This window comes from Ahaetulla prasina, chromosome 1, assembly GCF_028640845.1.
Source record: "Ahaetulla prasina isolate Xishuangbanna chromosome 1, ASM2864084v1, whole genome shotgun sequence".
Taxonomy (NCBI): domain Eukaryota; kingdom Metazoa; phylum Chordata; class Lepidosauria; order Squamata; family Colubridae; genus Ahaetulla; species Ahaetulla prasina.
The window spans coordinates 171,842,324-171,859,747 of NC_080539.1; the positions used below are offsets into that span (position 1 = coordinate 171,842,324).

Below are 17,424 nucleotides of genomic sequence, written 5' to 3' on the forward strand. Positions count from 1 at the left end.
CTTGTGTGTCCAATCACACTTGGCCAATAAAGGACCTATCCTATCCTATCGTATCCTATCCTATCCTATCCTATCGTATCCTATCCTATCCTATTCTATCAAGAGCCAAAGCCCTACAATTGAGGTTCTCATTTGTGTGATGGCTTTCCCAATTCTAAAGTCCTTTCTTTACCCTCTTAGGACACAAAATAGTAATTCCTGTCTGGAAGGGGGAAAAAATGCTTCTACACAGAATGAAACACTATACTTAGGCAACACATTTTAGACATCATGAAAAAGCCTTGAATTGTAAGTGACTCCACTGTCGTTCCAGGAATGGTCTAAAATAACTTGTCCAAGTCTGGATATGATGTCTATTCACTTCTGGAGTAGGCTGCAAAATGTTGTAGGCTTATCTTAAACCTTTTCTCAACTAGCGCTCTTCCAAAATACTGGATCTATTGGTCCATAGTTTCCATAATTCCCAGCTAACATGGTCAAAAAGCAGTGGCTGAAAATGATGGAGATCAGAGTTCAATACATTAGTGGGGGAAGGCTTTTTTTGAATTTTCAGTTCTTCATGACAAAAGAAAACTAATTTGCACTCTACAATCTACTAATTTGTATTCTATAACTGAACTTGGAAATGTCATGGTACACTTATTTCTTAATGCTTTATATTTTCTATAGTCAAGAAGTTATTGTTAACATTTTAACTTACAAAAATAGCCAGTTGGTTCTCAACTGATTAAAGTGCATCATATTGCACTAAAATTGTTTTGTTTTGCATTATTTAACTGGAATATTTACAATAAATATTAACCTTAGTGTTTGAAACAATCTTAATGATAGGCTACTTTACCTGAGGAACCCCTAAACCATGCTCATGCATGTATGCCAGATTGAACATGGCTTCAGCGCTGAGTTGATTTGCAGCAAGAGCATAATAAGTTACTGCTGAAACATAATCTTTTGTTGTTCCAAAGCCATAGAAGTAATAATCTCCAATTTTAACTCTGGCAAATGCATTGCCTGGAAACCAAATACATGGAAGATGTCAGTATATAAAGATTCATGAATTGGAATAGACATGGTAACAGGTTAGCCAATGGGGACTGATTGGTGACCCCGACAGCTCGGAGCCTGGGCATGGCTTAGGTATGTAGGTATGTATGTAGGTAGGTAGGTAGGTCTTGGTGTATTCGGGTCTCTTCACATGTAAGGTTGAGAGTATCTTGGCGACGTTTCAACGAGGTCTCACTCGTCATCTTCAGGCTGGTGCTTATGGCTTTGTGCTTGTGTGAGCAAAGCATGAAGCTGTAAGCATCAGCCTGAAGATGACGAGTGAGACCTTGTCAAAACATTTTCCTTACAGGGGAAAAGACCCAAATACGCCAAGACCTACATACCTATACCCGTGAAAACCTACGAAAACAGAAGGGATAAAGATGATGAAGAAAAAGAAGAAGATGGTGGTGGTGGTGGTGATAGTGATGATGATGGTTTTATTTTGTATCTGCACATTGTCTATAGTCTTGAAATGATGACATTTTTTCCACTGTCTTTTGAAGAATCTTGGGGAAATGCAAACATATGTCCCACATGGGTATTTTAAATTATTTATATTCTTCCATTCTATCTACAGGGATTTGAAGACAGCTAAAGACAATAAAATACATAAAGCAAACACTTGAAATATAAAACCGTGAATATCTCCATAATTATCCTTAAAAGCTCATGTAAAGAGACAAAAAGTGGGACTGAGTCTATTTCCTGACTATAAGTGTATTTCACGGCTTGGAAGCAACTCAGGAAGAGGATTTCCTCCATGCACCAACAAGGAGGCCTCTGAATCAGAAAGTGAGAACCTGCTTAAGGTTTCCGGCTGATCTTATAATCTTAACATTTTCTTATCAAAATGGACCTTCTGATAGGGAGTAGAATTGACTTATTGTCTCTCCATGTATAAAATTCAATTCCATTTAAATCCATAAAATCCTCAACAATCTTATTTGATTTCTCAAAACGTTAGGCTTTCAAAGCAAACTTACAGCAGAGTGATTAAATTCTATTAATCTTGTAAACTTTCAACAGAATTTGTCACATGAAAAATAAACTATTTCATAGTCCAACTATTGTAATCTATATGATAGTTTTGATCAGTAATTGGCAGAATTCAACTAATTTATGCAAAAACGGGTGGGCTGCTGAGGGTTCACAGGGATTCGGGAGAACCTCTAGCTAATATTCTGTGCAGTTCAGAGAACCCTCAAATTCCACTCCTGGCTGGCTTCACCACCCCACCCCTCCTAGGAGTCTCCATGTGGCCCATATTGGATGCAGGTAAGTGCAGGGCGCATGGGATAGGTGAAAAACAGGTCTACCGGAAGTTTGGGGAGACCATTTTCACCCTCCCAGAGACTCGAGGAAAGCCTCTGGAACCTGGGGAGGGCAAAAATCCCCTCCTATGGTGCAAGAGGCCGACTAGGCAGTGGTGGGATTCAGCCAGTTCGCACCACTTCGGGAGAACTGGTTGTTAACTTTCTGAGCAGTTTGGTGAACTGGTGGTTGGAAGAAATCATTAGGGCAGAGAACCAGTTGTTAAATTATTTGAATCCCACCACTGCGACTAGGCCATGCCTACCATGGCCACGCCCACCCAGCAACTGGCAGAGAACCCCTTGCTAAAAATTTTGAAGCAAAAGAGACCATCTTTTACCACTTGCAATTCATAGAATCTACATTGAATGGAGAGGGGATTTTATCTATTTTATAAAGATAAATGATTCAATTGTTATCATCAAGCATTGCTCTATTTTATGATCAAACTCTAAAGCAATGTTATTAATATAAAGCCTATTAAGCAGAGAACATTGGTAAAATTTTCTAGTCCATTAGGGAAAAAAATGAAATTTGAGTCTCTCTCTCTCTCTGGTAATAGAAATGTAACAGGTTCCTTGCTATGAGTTGGACATCTCTTGATTACATGGAAATAACCATGAAATCTCTTGGCAATAATGTAGAAGTACTTTGCCATCTCTTTCTTCCAAGCAGGCTGGCATAAATTAAATCTAAGACAGTGTGGAAGATTGATAGCACTTGTCTGTTTAACTTCTATAAAATATAGTCACCATCAGGGCACCAAAAAGGAAGAGACATACTATAGTTTCTGTGCTTGAGCGGGAATTAAAGGTACCATATTTTTCGGAGTATAAGACGCACCTTTTTCTCCCAAAAAAGAGGGTGAAAATCTGGTGCATCTTATACTCCGAATGTAGCCCCGCCCAGCTTCTCCAACTGAGGTTTCAGAGGCTGAAAAAACCATCAGAAACGGAGCTTCAGAAAAAAAGCCCCAAATGGAGCTTCAGGAAAAAAGCTCCAAGCAGAGCTTCAGAAAAGAAGCTCCCAAACAGAGCTTCAGATGCTTTTTTCAGAGGCATAGGCAGAAAAAAGTTTTTTTTCTGAAATGGAGTTTCAGAGGCAGAAAAAAAAGCAAGGCACAGAGCTCACAACCAAGGAACCTATTGCTAAAATTCACCTCTGGAGCAGCTGGTTGGGGGTATTCTGGGAGGCCAATCCACCTGCCAATCAGTTTTTTTTTATTTTCCTCCCCAAAAACTAAAGTGTATCTTATACTCCGAAAAATACGGTACATAGCTAAATCTTCATTCTTCCATAAATTTATTTCTGTGCTCTGAACACTCACAAAGAAGTTTAAGAGGCAGATCAAGGAACTGAATAAATAACTTTCTCTAACAAACAAAGCATTCTTTCTTTCTGATAGAATGAAATGACTTGCATGATTGAAATAACAATAAAGTAAAGCAATTTAAAGCATTTAAGACTACCATCTCCGTACTAAAAATAAAATGGGAGGCAATAAGAAAGTCATTAAGTGAAAATTGACTGATACTGGGTTTTTTTCTCCCTAAACTGATTTCAACTGTTTGTTAAAATGGTTATAATCACGAAAATAGGCCAAACAAAAACAAGGAACAAACCCCAAACAGGCATATGGTTGTTGTTTGTTTTATATTGTCTTCTTTTTCTTCTTGCTGTATTTTGTTTTCATTTAATTTTTATTTGAAAGCAGCCTAGACTACTACAGAGTTGGGCAGACTCAAAACTGAAACAAACAAATAAAAATATAAGAGTTTTAACATAAAATGAGTGTCCAAGAAAATGCCATCTTAATAATATTTTAGTGTTGTCTGCATTTTCTGTATCCAAAATACTACATGTTTCTTTGGGATGGCTTAACATAATAGCATAAGAGTGAAAAAGATGAATAGGGGACTGGAGGCTAAAACATAAAGAATGGTTGCTGGAATTGGGTATGTCTACTTTGATGAAAAAAGATCTAGGGGTGACATGATAGCAGCGTTCCAATATCACAGGAGCTGCCACAAAGAAGAAGGAGTCAAGCTATTCTCCAAGGCGCCTGAAGACAACAAGCAATGGACAGAAACTAATCAAGGAGAGTAGCAACCTAGAACTAAGGAGGAATTTCCTGACAGTTAGAACAATTAATCGGTGGAACAACTTGCCTCCAAAAGTTGTGAATGTTCACTGGAAGTTTTTAAGAAGAAATTGGACAACCATTTGTCTGAAATGGTATAGGGTTTCCTCCCTGAGCAGGGGGTTAGACTAGAAGACCTCCAAGGTCCCTTCCAATTCTGTTATTCTGTACTCTGTAATCATTTCTTGCTACTTAGCTTTAAAAGAACAAAGAGAGGAAATTATGTTAATAAAAGGCTATAGTTTTTAACTATGTTCATACCTTGACTTGCAGCTTGCTTCAATAAGAGAAGAGCCAATGGATACACTTGATTTCTATGTAGAAGTTTAACTTTTTCTGTAACAAAATTGTGGCGTCACATATCTTAAGGCAGTCCATCTAATGCAAAATGCAAGAATGAGCATAATAGGATTTTCCCTTACCAGATTCCATGATGTAAACTGAATTAATCTGAGCTTCTTCATAGCCCATTTCAGCTAGATAGGCATATTGGACAAGAGATGAATCTATATTACCAGTCTGGTAAGCAAAGTATGCTGTCCGGAACATTTCTGACCATCCTCCTAGCTCACATACAGTTTTATAAAGCTGAGGAGCACAAAGAAAGCTATTTTAAAAAACCCAGCAAATAATGCTTGGAGTATCTGGTCTCTCCTGTCTTGATTAACAAATCTCGTGTTTATTTCCTACCTTTCTTGCAGGGACCCGAGATCGAATAAATGGTATACACCCCGCTTTGCAAATGGTTACACTGAAAACAAGAGTGATGATCTATTGGAAGTGATACACTGGAAGTGTAGATTCGAGTGAAGGTATCTCTGTGTCAGCCCTTCAAGGTAGTTCAGGCAAGAAGAACCAACCGTGAGTATAGGATATTAACATTACCTTTATTGTAAGGTTACAGAAATAGAATCTGGAAAATCTGAAAGCATCCCTCCTCTTCCTCATGTTTACTCTTTCAAAAACTAGAGAGGGTCCCTTCTGAGATGGTTTCTCCATGCCATCTCTACTTCACATTCGGATTTTGTTTATCAGATCATTATCTAGGCAGAGGTTCTCCCAAGTTCATTTGAACATACTATTACATTCTGATCCAAGATTAGCCTTCTAATCACTACACAGCACTGAAAAACTAAAGTTCACAAAGGCTTGCTTATGATACCGAGCCATGGTGGTGCAGGGGTAAGAGTGCAGTATTGCAGCCTAATTCTGCTGACTGCCAGCAGTTCGATTCTCACCAGCTCAAGATTGACTCAGCCTTCCATCCTTCCAAGGTCGGTAAAATGAGGAGCCAGGGGCAAAATACTGACTCTGTAAACTGCTTAGAGAGGGCTTTAAAACACTAAGAAGCAGTGTATAAGTCTTAAGTGCTATTGCTATACTTAGTTTTATATTAGTCTATTTTTTAAAAAAATACTAAAACTATTATGTGATATAGCATTGAATAAATTATGACTATCACAGATCAATGGAAATTAAATACAACTAAGCCCCCAAAACCAAACAATACATAAGTATACAACTTAAGCAGAATGACACCATAGTGGCTTTAAAAAGGAAGAGTCATCTTCCAGGTAGTCAGTGAACAACCATTACCTGTTCTCAGGAGAGGGAAAAAAATATGTCACCGCATAAACTGAATGTTACTCTTAAAAAAAAAACCTACAAGTACAGCCAGTACATTTTCCCTCAAGTAATATTTCAATCCAGTAGTAAAGCCTTCCCAATCCACCCACCCACCCACCCTGCCGTGAGAATTATGGAGAAGATAAAGGAAGCAGATTAAAAATAGATGTCCCTTCCTATAGTCACACCTATAAAGGGAATTTGTGTAAGTTGGAAGTCACCTTATTTCCCAATGCAGATGCATAGATACACAGTGTAAATATGCTTACCCTGATTGCTGTAGTGTTTAGTATTCCTGTCCCTGAACATTGCATTAAACACCGTAGAACAATTCAAGGCAGAACATTTCAGGGCTAAATTTGGAAAGAAGGATTCTCCCTACATCCCAAAGCAGCTTCCAGCTATTTGGATCCTGTTACAATAATCTGATTTTGTTGTATGATGTTGTATTCAAATAGTTGTATGTGGGTGAGATCGGTTCCCCCCAATAACAACTGATTACAGGACAGTAAGAGGATAATATGACAACAGCTGTTGATTCTATTACCTGTAAGGACATTATGGTTATCTTAAGCAGATGGTTGCTGCTACTTACTTCAACGGCATTCTGACAGGATTTAAACACTCCCGTTCCTTCAGCATACATCTGAGCCAAATAGTACATTGCAAGAAGATGGCCATTGTCAAATGCCAAGTAAAAATATTTGAAGGCAAGTTTAAAATCTTTCCTCACTCCTAAACCATCTGAAACAAAGTTTAATTTGGGAGTATTGGGTTTTCAGTAGGAGGGGGGGGGGAAGGAGCGAGGGAGGGAGGGAAGGAAGGAGGGATTTAGGACTTACCATAATACATGACTCCTAGCTGAAATTGGGCATTGTCATATCCTTTCTCTGCTGCTTTTTGAAAATACTGAAAAGCTTCAGTGTAATTCTGAAAAGTAAATAAGCTTTGATGATTCACAGTAGAGTTCTAACTCTTCTCTTGTTTTGTATTGCTCTATCAATGCCTCAAAAACTATTTAATGCTAAATTATTAGAAAATTGAGTATAACAGGATTCAGTCTTATATTCAAAGTCTGCACGTGTTAACTGTTTTTGAACTCTTATGGGATGTTACCCTACATTAGACTGAACATTTCCCCGTGATTTTACTCATTAAAATGTAGGATACAAAAGAGGCAGAGGTGGGTTTCAGAAAGTTCTGACCAGTTCTGGAGAACCGGTAGTGGAAATTTTGAGTAGTTCGGAGAACCGGTAGTAAGAATTCTGACTGGCCCCGCCCCCATCTATTCTCTGCCTCCCAAGTCCCAGCTGATTGGAGGAAATGGGGATTTTGCAGTATCCTTCCCCCAGGAGTGGGGTGGGAATGGAGATTTTACAGTATCCTTCCCCTGCTACACCCACCAAGCCATGCCATGCTCACCAAACCACACCCACAGAACCAGTAGTAAAAAAATTTAAAACCCACCACGGGAAAGAGGCGTAATGAAATTAAGACTTACCAGTGGGACGCCTCTACCTTTTAAATAAAGGATACCAAGCCCCCAGAGTCCAACAGAATTACCCTAAATAATAGGAGAGATAGCCCCATTTAGACATAGGATAATCTTCATCAATAAATCTGACAGAAGTACTAAGTGATTATTCATAGTTCTACCTTCCATAATATTTGCCTTGATTAATATGAGCTGGAACCTCCCCCTGTTGTGGCAGTGAAGAGGTGGTAATGTCCAAAGTACAAACTCTATACAGAAGGTCCATGACTAAGACCACAGTCCAATAAAAAGGCAGCCAACCAATCTTGAGGGTCAGGATACAAAGAATTTGCTCCTTTCCTGTATGCATTGCAATGTAATAAAGCACATGCATATATAAGAGTGGCAGAGTTTGCTCTATGATGTCACAACGCTTGTTTTATTGTTTGTCTCCACTTGCCTCTGAGGTAATACCCATGCTGTAACATTTGCTATGTTTATTATAACAGGAAGCACGTAACTAATAACTGCAGGAGAAGCAAGAGGGATTGAAAAGGCCCTTAAAAAACTAAAATCAAAGTTCCACGTCCTGTCTATTTTCCTAACCTCCTCCATAAAAAAAGAAAGAAACAGCTATGACAGGGTGTCCCACGACAAAGACCTCTGTCACTTAAAAAGCAGGAATGATTGATGTTTTCTAACTCCTCAACTTTTACATTGTTCCAATTCCTTTAGCTACCTGTGACCTTCTTAAAACCATGTTTCCTTCTGACATGAACCTTTATTATCTTTCTTACAAATTCTTCCATATAGGCTTTCAATTAATTTTTGCCCACCGTAGGTTATATAAAATATTTTCCTTTTACACCATCCATTTCTGGCCCAATACCATCAGATTTAATCTCAGTATTATTTTTATCCATATACGTTATGTATGTCCAATAGGATTATTGGTATGGTATTATATAAGTTCAACTCTATGCTCGCGGTGTCAGTGTAAAGTGCTACATTCACATACACTTTCATATTTCTCCTTCTTTCTTGCAAGACTCCCTAGCTAAATTAAATGAGCATTTTTGCAAGTTCCTTGAAATCCATGCAGTCCAAGCAAAAAATTTAAAAATTAGTACATTACCTTATCTGCTGCCATGGTGAAGAACTTCAAAGCCGTAATATTACTCTGAGTCACAACAGTACTTCCTTTTAAATACATCTGCATATATTAAAAGAACACAGTTTAGCTGATGGATATATAATTCCTTAGCGAAAATTCCCAAAGAAACTGTTATGCACTGTTCCTTTTTTTTTTCTTTTCTGTATTTTGTAGCTGACCTAGTTTTATTTATAGGAAGGAATAGAAAATAATATGACCCCAAACTGATCTCAGGAAACAAAATATGTACCTTTCCAATGAATGCCATCCCATATGCATTGCCTGCGTTTGCTGCTTTTAGGAAGTAGTAGAAAGCTTTCTGATGAAACACAGCAAGGAAAAGTTAGCACGTCTATAACAATGTCCTTTCTAATTTGAGCTTTTAGATTTTTTAAAATTACTTTCACATACAAAGAGAAATTAAAAGAAAAAGTAAAAAAAAAAGTTCTTGGAAACAATGTATCTTCTCTGGCAGTAGTTTTTAATTGAAATGGATTTGAATATAAGTAGTTTTTAATTATTCATCAAAAAGTACTGCAATTCCACACTGATTCTAAAACTGATAATAATTCAGTGGTTTCAGATGCTGCTAATGCACCTGGATCTGTTTGTGATGTTAAGAGAGTTGGGGGTCGGTTCTGAGTTTTTTTTTTCCTCTCTCCCAATTTTAGGGATTCCCGATTCCTTTTGAAAAATTCAGCTTGAAATATGAGAGGGAAAATAAAAGCCCGAAGTTTCCTACTGTAGTACTTAAATCTGAGGTGGGATATAAAAGAGAAGCCAAGGTTTATTCTTCTCAGATAATGCTGTTGAAGTTCCCACATTGCCATCATTTCTCACATTGCTATTACTTCATTTGAAAAAAAATTAGCATCAACCTTTTCAACTGCATTTGGAACATACAAGAATTTCAAAAGGGAACAGAACCTTAAAAGAATCTGTTTACATGTTTGCTGCATTCCAACTACCACCCATTAAAAATGTTTAGCCAGGATAGCCTTTAGATGGGAATTCTTGGAGTTTTAACCTAACATTAGGATATTGGGATTAAAACAGGGTGCTTTTAAACATATTGAAAATTGAGAATGGGCATATTAATGAATGTTAATGGAACAGCATTCATCCCTGAAATCTGAATATACAGACCGCATGATCTTTTTCTAGTCCTTTTCTTCCCATAAGATGCAGCTGTCCAAGATATATCTGGGAAAAATGAATTGTTGGTATGCAAAGTGAATGAACTATACATAATGGCAAAAGAATAAGACCTGGGAGAACTATATGGAAATATAGAATCTCCATAGCAATTATAGTCTGCAATTATACTAAGTAATCTCTTCATGGATCATTACCTTGTAAAGTTTGAAGGGCTTTATATAGTCCACTTCGGCAACATTTGCTCTATAAGACACACAAACATTTCCACCCACTTTTTTTTGAGGGGGGGGGAGTGAGTCTTATAGTCCGAAAAATACAGTAACTAAGTGGGCACTGTTTCTTAAGCTTCTTTGCATAGTCAGCACTTACTGTCTGTTGCTGTCTTCTTAATACTGGCTTTGTATGCATTTGTTATTATTACTGTTGTTATTGTTATGTCTTTCTGTCTGTCTGTCTGTCTGTCTGTCTGTCTATCTATCTATCTATCTATCTATCTATCTATCTATCTATCTATCTATCTATCTATCTATCTATCTATCTATCTTAGTGTATTGTGGAAACCCAGACCATTAGAGTACTTGTATTTTGTGAATTCAGAAAGTGGATCAATTCTTATGTGAAACAAGCCAAGGAAGAAGTTTAGGACAATTCTCTTACCTGTATTCGTGTGTTTCCTCTTTCAGCCAAAAACTTAAGGAACTGATATAAATCCCAGTCCAAGAATTCTTCATTAATACTCAGATATTCTGGCCTTTCCATCAGTCTCACTCTTTCAACTGGTAAGTCTTCATTTTTTTCTAATTTGTTAGCTACTATTGATAACAATAACAATAACTTACATTATCAAAACAACTACTGTAGTTTGTAAGCGATAAATGCTACAAAATCATCCTTTATTTATTTATTTTTATTTATTTAATCAAATTTATTTTAATCAAATTTAGGGCAGGAGTCTCCAACCTTGGTCCCTTTAAGACTTGTGGACTTCAACTCCCAGAGTTCCTCAGCCAGCTTTGATGACTGAGGGACTCTGGGAGTTGAAGTCCACAAGTCATAAAGGGACCAAGATTGGAGACCCCTGCTTTAGGGGGACAGAGAAAATGAACAACTGTTACAGATTTAGTAAAACAAATGGAAGAGGAAAAAATGGACAATACTTTGGAAATCAGGTGCTTTTTTTATCATTTTCAATACAAAAGATGCAGTGGAAGACATTACATCACACATTTAATTCCAACTAGATTAGCGCAAATAACCTATAGTTATTCATCAAAATGTTGGATGGGTTGCAATCCGAAAAGAACATGTGGTAGACATTAAAAGGGGATACCATTTTGGAAGACAATAGTCAAAGAATTTTAACTAAACCAAAAGTAGAATACATGCCAGAGTTACATAATTTTGAGGATCATAATTTAAAGTAAACAAAAATGTCCAGAGTTGCTTGATAGTGAGATGAGAAAGAAAGGAAGGAATTAATTTTATTCTTATATCCTGGCTGCAAAGTTGAGAATTTCTGGATAACCAATCATTGGATAATCGATGTGCAAAAAAAAATTGTTTTTATGGAAAAAGTGACTGATAAAACTTGAATACTGATTATTCAAGGGGATGAATCACATTTTAATTGAATCTGGAAAGATTATATAAATTAGGGTAATCTCTTCTATTGAAAAATTGAGTGCTATGTATAACCTATGATTAAATATTAACATGTACTTTCTGCTCTGTTATTTTGCATTGTTGACTTCCCCCCACCCTTATTTATTTGAATTTATTGCAGAATATTAAAATAATATGGAAAATATAATATTATATTTAAAATAGTAAAATATGTTTTAAAAAAGAAAATGGAAGGTCTATGATTGGAAAACGGGTGCTATGATCCTAAACATTTGCCCATTAGCGCATGCAAGCAAAATGGAGTTAAATCAAAATTATCCAGAGTTTCAGCATTTCCAGAAGGGAAAATCTTTCCATTTTTCCTTGGCACTTATAACTGCCTTTAAGTACCATTTTGTATTCTGAATAAATGGATCCCAATGTTCTTTTGAAAAATTTCCTCCTTTTATATTGAGGTCTCCCCCCGCCCCCACTTTTTCTGTAAAGGTCTTAAAGTACTACACAGTAGATATGTTTTAAGTCAACAGCACTCACCGAACTTTGCAACTTTCTTATAATTAGTTAACGCTGCTTCACAATTCTTTGGAACATTGATTCCTAACCAGTAGCGATAACCCTAAAAAAAAGAAAAGAAAAATCAAAATTATTTTCCTTATTATTTAGGAATTTAGAATTGGAAATAGTGGAAATACTACATGTTTTACAAACCATGATCATCTGAGATATAAGATTTCCTCCAATACTAGCAAATGTGTAATATACGAGTGCCTAAGGAAAAAAAATAAATATAATCATGCTAAAAATATTTTTTGAATGCCATTTTAGATTTAACGGACCAGAAAGTTTCCTTTTTACCTTTGCCTGATTATATTCCACTCCTATTCCATATGATGATAAGAATCCTAATGCCTATAGAAACAAAACAGCAATAACAAAAAGTCCTTTTACCAACCAACACATTAACAAAATTTGTTAAATTAAAATCTTAATATGACAAAGTTACTTTGATGTGGTTCTATCAGAATTTCCTGCAATGATTAGCTTTGGTTTATTCCCAAGTAAAAAGTGAATTGGCATACTATGGGAAATTTAGAGAAAGTCTTTGCACAGAAAAGCTCTATTATATTATTTCTGACCAAATGCTTCTCCATGCAAGTGATTTTACTATAACAAAGACCATATGAATCAAGCCTCAATTCTGAGGTCCTGAAAACTACATGAAAGTTTGAAATTGAGATTACTTGGTCTTCCTGTTGATAAGGAATAATATTAACAGGGATCCTGGGCACACAGCAATTTGTATTTGCAACTGTGCAGAAAGTGTTCTATATTTCATGCAGTGGCATTAAATAGCTGGGGTTTTTTTGTGTTTTTTTTTACATTTATATCCCGCCCTTCTCCGAAGACTCAGGGCGGCTTACAGTGTGTAAGGCAATAGTCTCATTCTATTTGTATATTTACAAAGTCAACTTATTGCCCCCCCCCAACAATCTGGGTCCTCATTTTACCTACCTTATAAAGGATGGAAGGCTGAGTCAACCTTGGTTCTGGTGGGATTCGAGCCTGCAGTAATTGCAGGCTGCTGTGTTTTAATAACAGGCTATCTTACAGCCTGAGCCACCACGGTTAGCATCCTACTAAGATAAATGCAGAAGATAAGGAATGGCCTGTTGGACTCTTCTAAGTAGAATGAATGAATGCTCATCTGTGCTAATTTCTCATTGATAATTACTCTGTGAAAAGCAACTTATTTGAGGAGAAAGAGGAGGTTTCATAAGGAAGCCAACGAGGTCACATTTCCTTTTTAAAGTTGAGCAAGGAAAGAATAAGCAATTTGCTGACCACTACTTGGGATCAGGTTCATCTAAATTTCTCTGGTGTCCTAATTCATATCATGTTGAATCTGAAAGAGGAGACAACCTGCTCAGTAATATAGCTTTGGCAGATGAAGAGGAAGCTAAAGAAAATCATACAAATAGTAATTATTTTGCCACAGACAAAAAGTGTGAGACAAGTACCGTAGAAGGCATAAGATCTTTTCCCACCCACAAAGCCAATGAAATGAATTCTTATTTTTCAACACAAAAGTTTGGGCAAAAAAAATCCTGTTTTTCTCATTCCAGAGCTCATGACTTGGAATCATGGATGTGTTACATGGAAATAGTTTCCAACTGAGTTTGAGAAACAGTTTGACCATGGGACCAATTACCTACAGTGGCAGTGGATTTTCCTTCCCTACAGATGTTCTAGTGCAAGCTAAACAGAAATCTCTGGGATTATTTATTTATTGAAATTTTATAGGTGCCCATCTCAATTTTGCAATTCAAGATAGCTCACAATAAACAAACAAACATGATATAATAAACATTGTAATGGAACCAAGGTTCCCAAAACGCTCTCTCATAATGAATATCCCATACATATAGAACTCAATTAACAGCCTGGCCCCAATGTCTGATTGAAAAGCTGGACTCAAGGCTTTCCAGAAAACTAACAGGATTGCTGCCATCTAGATCTCAGGGGGATATTGTTCAACAGGGCTAGCACATAACAGAGGAACCATGGTTCCTGGATCCCACTAAATGACAGGGTTTCATAGAAGAGATCCAGTGCAAGCTCATCCTGACACCACTTGGATAGGACAGTCATGTTGCTTTCCATAGTCCAATCTGTCTATTCAACCATCATGGTTGTCAATATCTGGTAAATTTGCAAGATTTGTTTCTCTCGCTATGTACATGTATACATCTCTGTATCATATAATATATGTGGGTATATGCATAATTTTCTATTTAGTTAGTTAGTTAGTCATGTTTATGCAGTGTATATTGGAGGTGGAGACCCTAGTTTGAGAGCTGTATGCAATGAAATTTCATTTTAATGTATGCCAATTAGCGCACATTCAAAGTGACATAAAGTTATTCTAAGTCTGTCTGTCAATCATGCTTCCCTTTCCAACGTCTATTATATCCTACAATCACCCTACAGATGGAAGACAGTATTCTGGTAAATCATTCATACCATCTCCAACCCTATTAGAAAGCGCATTCCCAGATGATCTTAAATCTAGTCTTTAACCTTATTAAACTCCACCTTTGTTAACCTGACCATAACTCCACTACAATTTTCCTTTGCTGTTGTTAACTGCCAACCCTTGCAACAATGGCTATTATGTTTTACTGCTCTCTCAGTGCCACTATTATTAATGTCATTCCGGCACCAGCTGGAAATCCTTATTGGCAGTGGTCTCCGCACTCCTCCACTGCCAATGCTACTACACAATTGCTACTAATCCACCTGTGTGCCATTCCTTGCCAACACTCCATCAAAAACTCCAACAATGATGGCAATGGTAGCCAACATGCCTGGCCATTGCTGCTGCCACTCTAAACCTAGACAGCCCCCTTTACCAATGGTTACTACTATAACAGAGTTGTTGTCACTACAACCATTGTTCCAGATTGAAAGCTCCACTCTTCTCATCATGCAACTGTCTGCAGGTCAAACAACTCTCTTCAGTGGCTCTACCAAGTTTGAATGGTAGCAGATCCAGGATTGGAGAAAGCTGGAAAGTAGAGTTGACCTGGAAGACTACTATTTTGGTAAGATAGTAGCCTTCCAAGTCAACTCTACTTTCCAGCTTTCTCCAATCCTGGATCTGCTACCATTCAAACTCCATCTCTCTCAAATTTATGCAATCTGAATTTTATTCCTTCTCCAGCCCTCTATCTTCACACATAGATTGAACCCCACCTTCTCTGATATCATTTGGGGGGGGATGAATGTAAAGCTGGCTTTTTTTAACATTCTTATAAATGTACATTTAGCTTGGGGAAATGACTTCCAACTATACACTGTCTTCAGAGAATTCAGGCTTAAGTCTTGCCCTAACTTTTTGATCAGTCAATAAATTTGTGGGTATATTTTATGCATACACGCAACCACACTTGTAAAATTAGTCAACTGAATTCATTATTTACTTACCACCTAGTTGAGATCTCTTTGTTCCATGTACATACATTTATTCCTTTTTAATTATTCATTATTCATTTTAAACAGACTAGTAATTATTTAAAGCTGCAGTTAATTAAAGAACCACATACAGTCTGGCTTCTATGGGACCCTTCTTCGGCTAAAAGCTTATACAGTGATACAGCTGCTTTTACATTCTGGGGACCATTATATCCAAAGAGCATATCCGCTGCCAGTCGTTCCATAACTTTTTGGCTTTGTTTTTCTGCTGCCTCAAGATGACGTTGGTGGTTTCTGGTTCAAAATAGATGCATTTCAGATTTCATGTCATGTTAGTCTCTCCGATAGATGATAGATAGATAGATAGATGGATGGATAGATAGATATAGAGATAAATATAGATATAGATACATATGAATATAAATATGAAAAAGTAGCTGCAATGTGAAGTTCCTACCTCTTGATGCATGCTAACTGGGTCAATTAAAAATTTACTGTCTCATTTAGAATTTGACAATGGTCAGCTTTGTGTACAATGAGCCATTTTGACCACTGGGGAAAGGGCAAGAAACAGATGTAGAGAAATGTCTTCATCTCAGCAGTCCCTAGTCTAGTTTCTTGTTAATTAGATAAATCTGTATTTAAGAGGCAAAAGAAATTTGCCCTGCCTGTCTGTCTGTCTCTCATACTTCCATCTCTTAAAGATGTAGATTGGATAGATGCAAATTTATGCACTTTTTGTTCAAAAACTTTCTGTCTTCATATATTTTTTTAATTTATATTAACTTCAATTGTAATCACCGATAGCTGGTCTAACCCATATTTGATATTTGAAACATCTATATTAGGCAAAAAGCAATAAGGGAAGGGTGCTTTAAAGCAGGGGTGAAATTTACTTATCTTCGCTACTGGTTCACAAATGTGAGCACAAGTGCCTCTTCTACACATGCACAGTGGGTCAAAAACAGGATGTGATGACATCCAGGTGGGTGGATAACACCACCGGCGTTATCGGATAAAACTGGCTGAATTTCATCACTGCTTTAAAGATGAGGGAGTTTTCTGTCCCCCAATTTTTATCTCTCTTCAGGATGTAAATTAGAATCAGTGAGGCTTTCTTATTCTATATATTTCTTAATTAATCTACCACTTACTTCAAATTAAAGAATGTCAATTAGCATTCATTGATAGCTGGGTTAAGCTTTTACTCTGCATCCAAAGCGATCTTATTATGAACATTTCACCTTTAATTAACATGTTCTGGTATTTAATTACTCAGGATCTGTTTTGGTTTAGGGTACATCTTCTAATCAAAGCTCCAGCTGAAATCAGCTATCCAACATTTGTTTACTTTTGTGTGCATATATCTATATAGTACAGACTTATATGAATTCAACATGTTTGCAAGCAGACTATTTTAGAAATGTAAATTTGTCCCATGACCCTCCTATGATTTCTCTGTATCATTGATATTTACCCCAAAGAGGAATAAACAGGTGGCATGTGTATTGTTTAGATTCTCCCTTGCCACTATATAATAATTCTCCATCCATTGCAAACTCCCTTCTCCCTTATATTCACTGAAGCGTGAACTGAGGCATTTCTAGAAATCCTGCAAATAGTGTGGATGTTTGGAAATTAACTCTCCATCTCACATTTTAAACACAAATTTAATTTGATTTTAACTGGATTTCTGCATCAAAAGGCAAAACAAGGACTTGGTCAGATTGTCCCGATCCATAAATTTTGGCTGGTATAGGTCTTCTTCTGCCTACTAATTCAGCTGACCAAAGTATCAGATTTATTCGTATGATGGTTGTATATAGGCATTCTTGAGAAATTTATCTAAATGATTTTCAAAATCTGACCACACTTTCATCTTTTCCCACTGATTTGTGTGGTTCCCCTGAACTAAAATAA

At 36.8% G+C, this 17,424-nt stretch overlaps 2 protein-coding genes across 6 annotated transcripts in view; one reads left to right on the plus strand and one right to left on the minus strand.

The window, feature by feature from the left end:
- The window catches only part of NDUFAF5 (NADH:ubiquinone oxidoreductase complex assembly factor 5), a 79,692-nt gene that overhangs the window by 31,459 nt on the left and 30,809 nt on the right, over positions 1–17,424 (plus strand). For 2 of the 5 annotated variants that reach the window (XM_058181831.1, XM_058181791.1), the window contains 2 exons: positions 5,200–5,359; positions 10,593–10,688. In XM_058181831.1, the coding sequence (XP_058037814.1) occupies positions 5,200–5,282 (83 nt within the window). In that variant the 3' untranslated portion in view covers positions 5,283–5,359; positions 10,593–10,688. Of the gene's footprint in view, positions 1–1,624; positions 1,840–5,199; positions 5,360–6,701; positions 6,807–10,592; positions 10,689–13,655; positions 15,011–17,424 lie in introns of those variants that run through there. The other 3 variants (XM_058181799.1, XM_058181822.1, XM_058181807.1) reach the window with 3 other exon arrangements.
- Positions 1–17,424, minus strand: part of SEL1L2 (SEL1L2 adaptor subunit of SYVN1 ubiquitin ligase) — a 54,386-nt gene that overhangs the window by 7,127 nt on the left and 29,835 nt on the right. The window contains exons 5-18 of the mRNA XM_058181845.1: positions 15,636–15,798; positions 12,388–12,441; positions 12,241–12,300; positions 12,067–12,148; positions 10,567–10,721; positions 9,898–9,954; positions 9,002–9,070; positions 8,734–8,811; positions 7,626–7,688; positions 6,967–7,054; positions 6,720–6,868; positions 4,921–5,086; positions 4,760–4,834; positions 842–1,011 (exon numbers count right to left, since the gene is read on the minus strand). Of these exons, the coding sequence (XP_058037828.1) occupies positions 842–1,011; positions 4,760–4,834; positions 4,921–5,086; positions 6,720–6,868; positions 6,967–7,054; positions 7,626–7,688; positions 8,734–8,811; positions 9,002–9,070; positions 9,898–9,954; positions 10,567–10,721; positions 12,067–12,148; positions 12,241–12,300; positions 12,388–12,441; positions 15,636–15,798 (1,429 nt within the window). The remainder of the gene's footprint in view (positions 1–841; positions 1,012–4,759; positions 4,835–4,920; positions 5,087–6,719; positions 6,869–6,966; positions 7,055–7,625; positions 7,689–8,733; positions 8,812–9,001; positions 9,071–9,897; positions 9,955–10,566; positions 10,722–12,066; positions 12,149–12,240; positions 12,301–12,387; positions 12,442–15,635; positions 15,799–17,424) is intronic.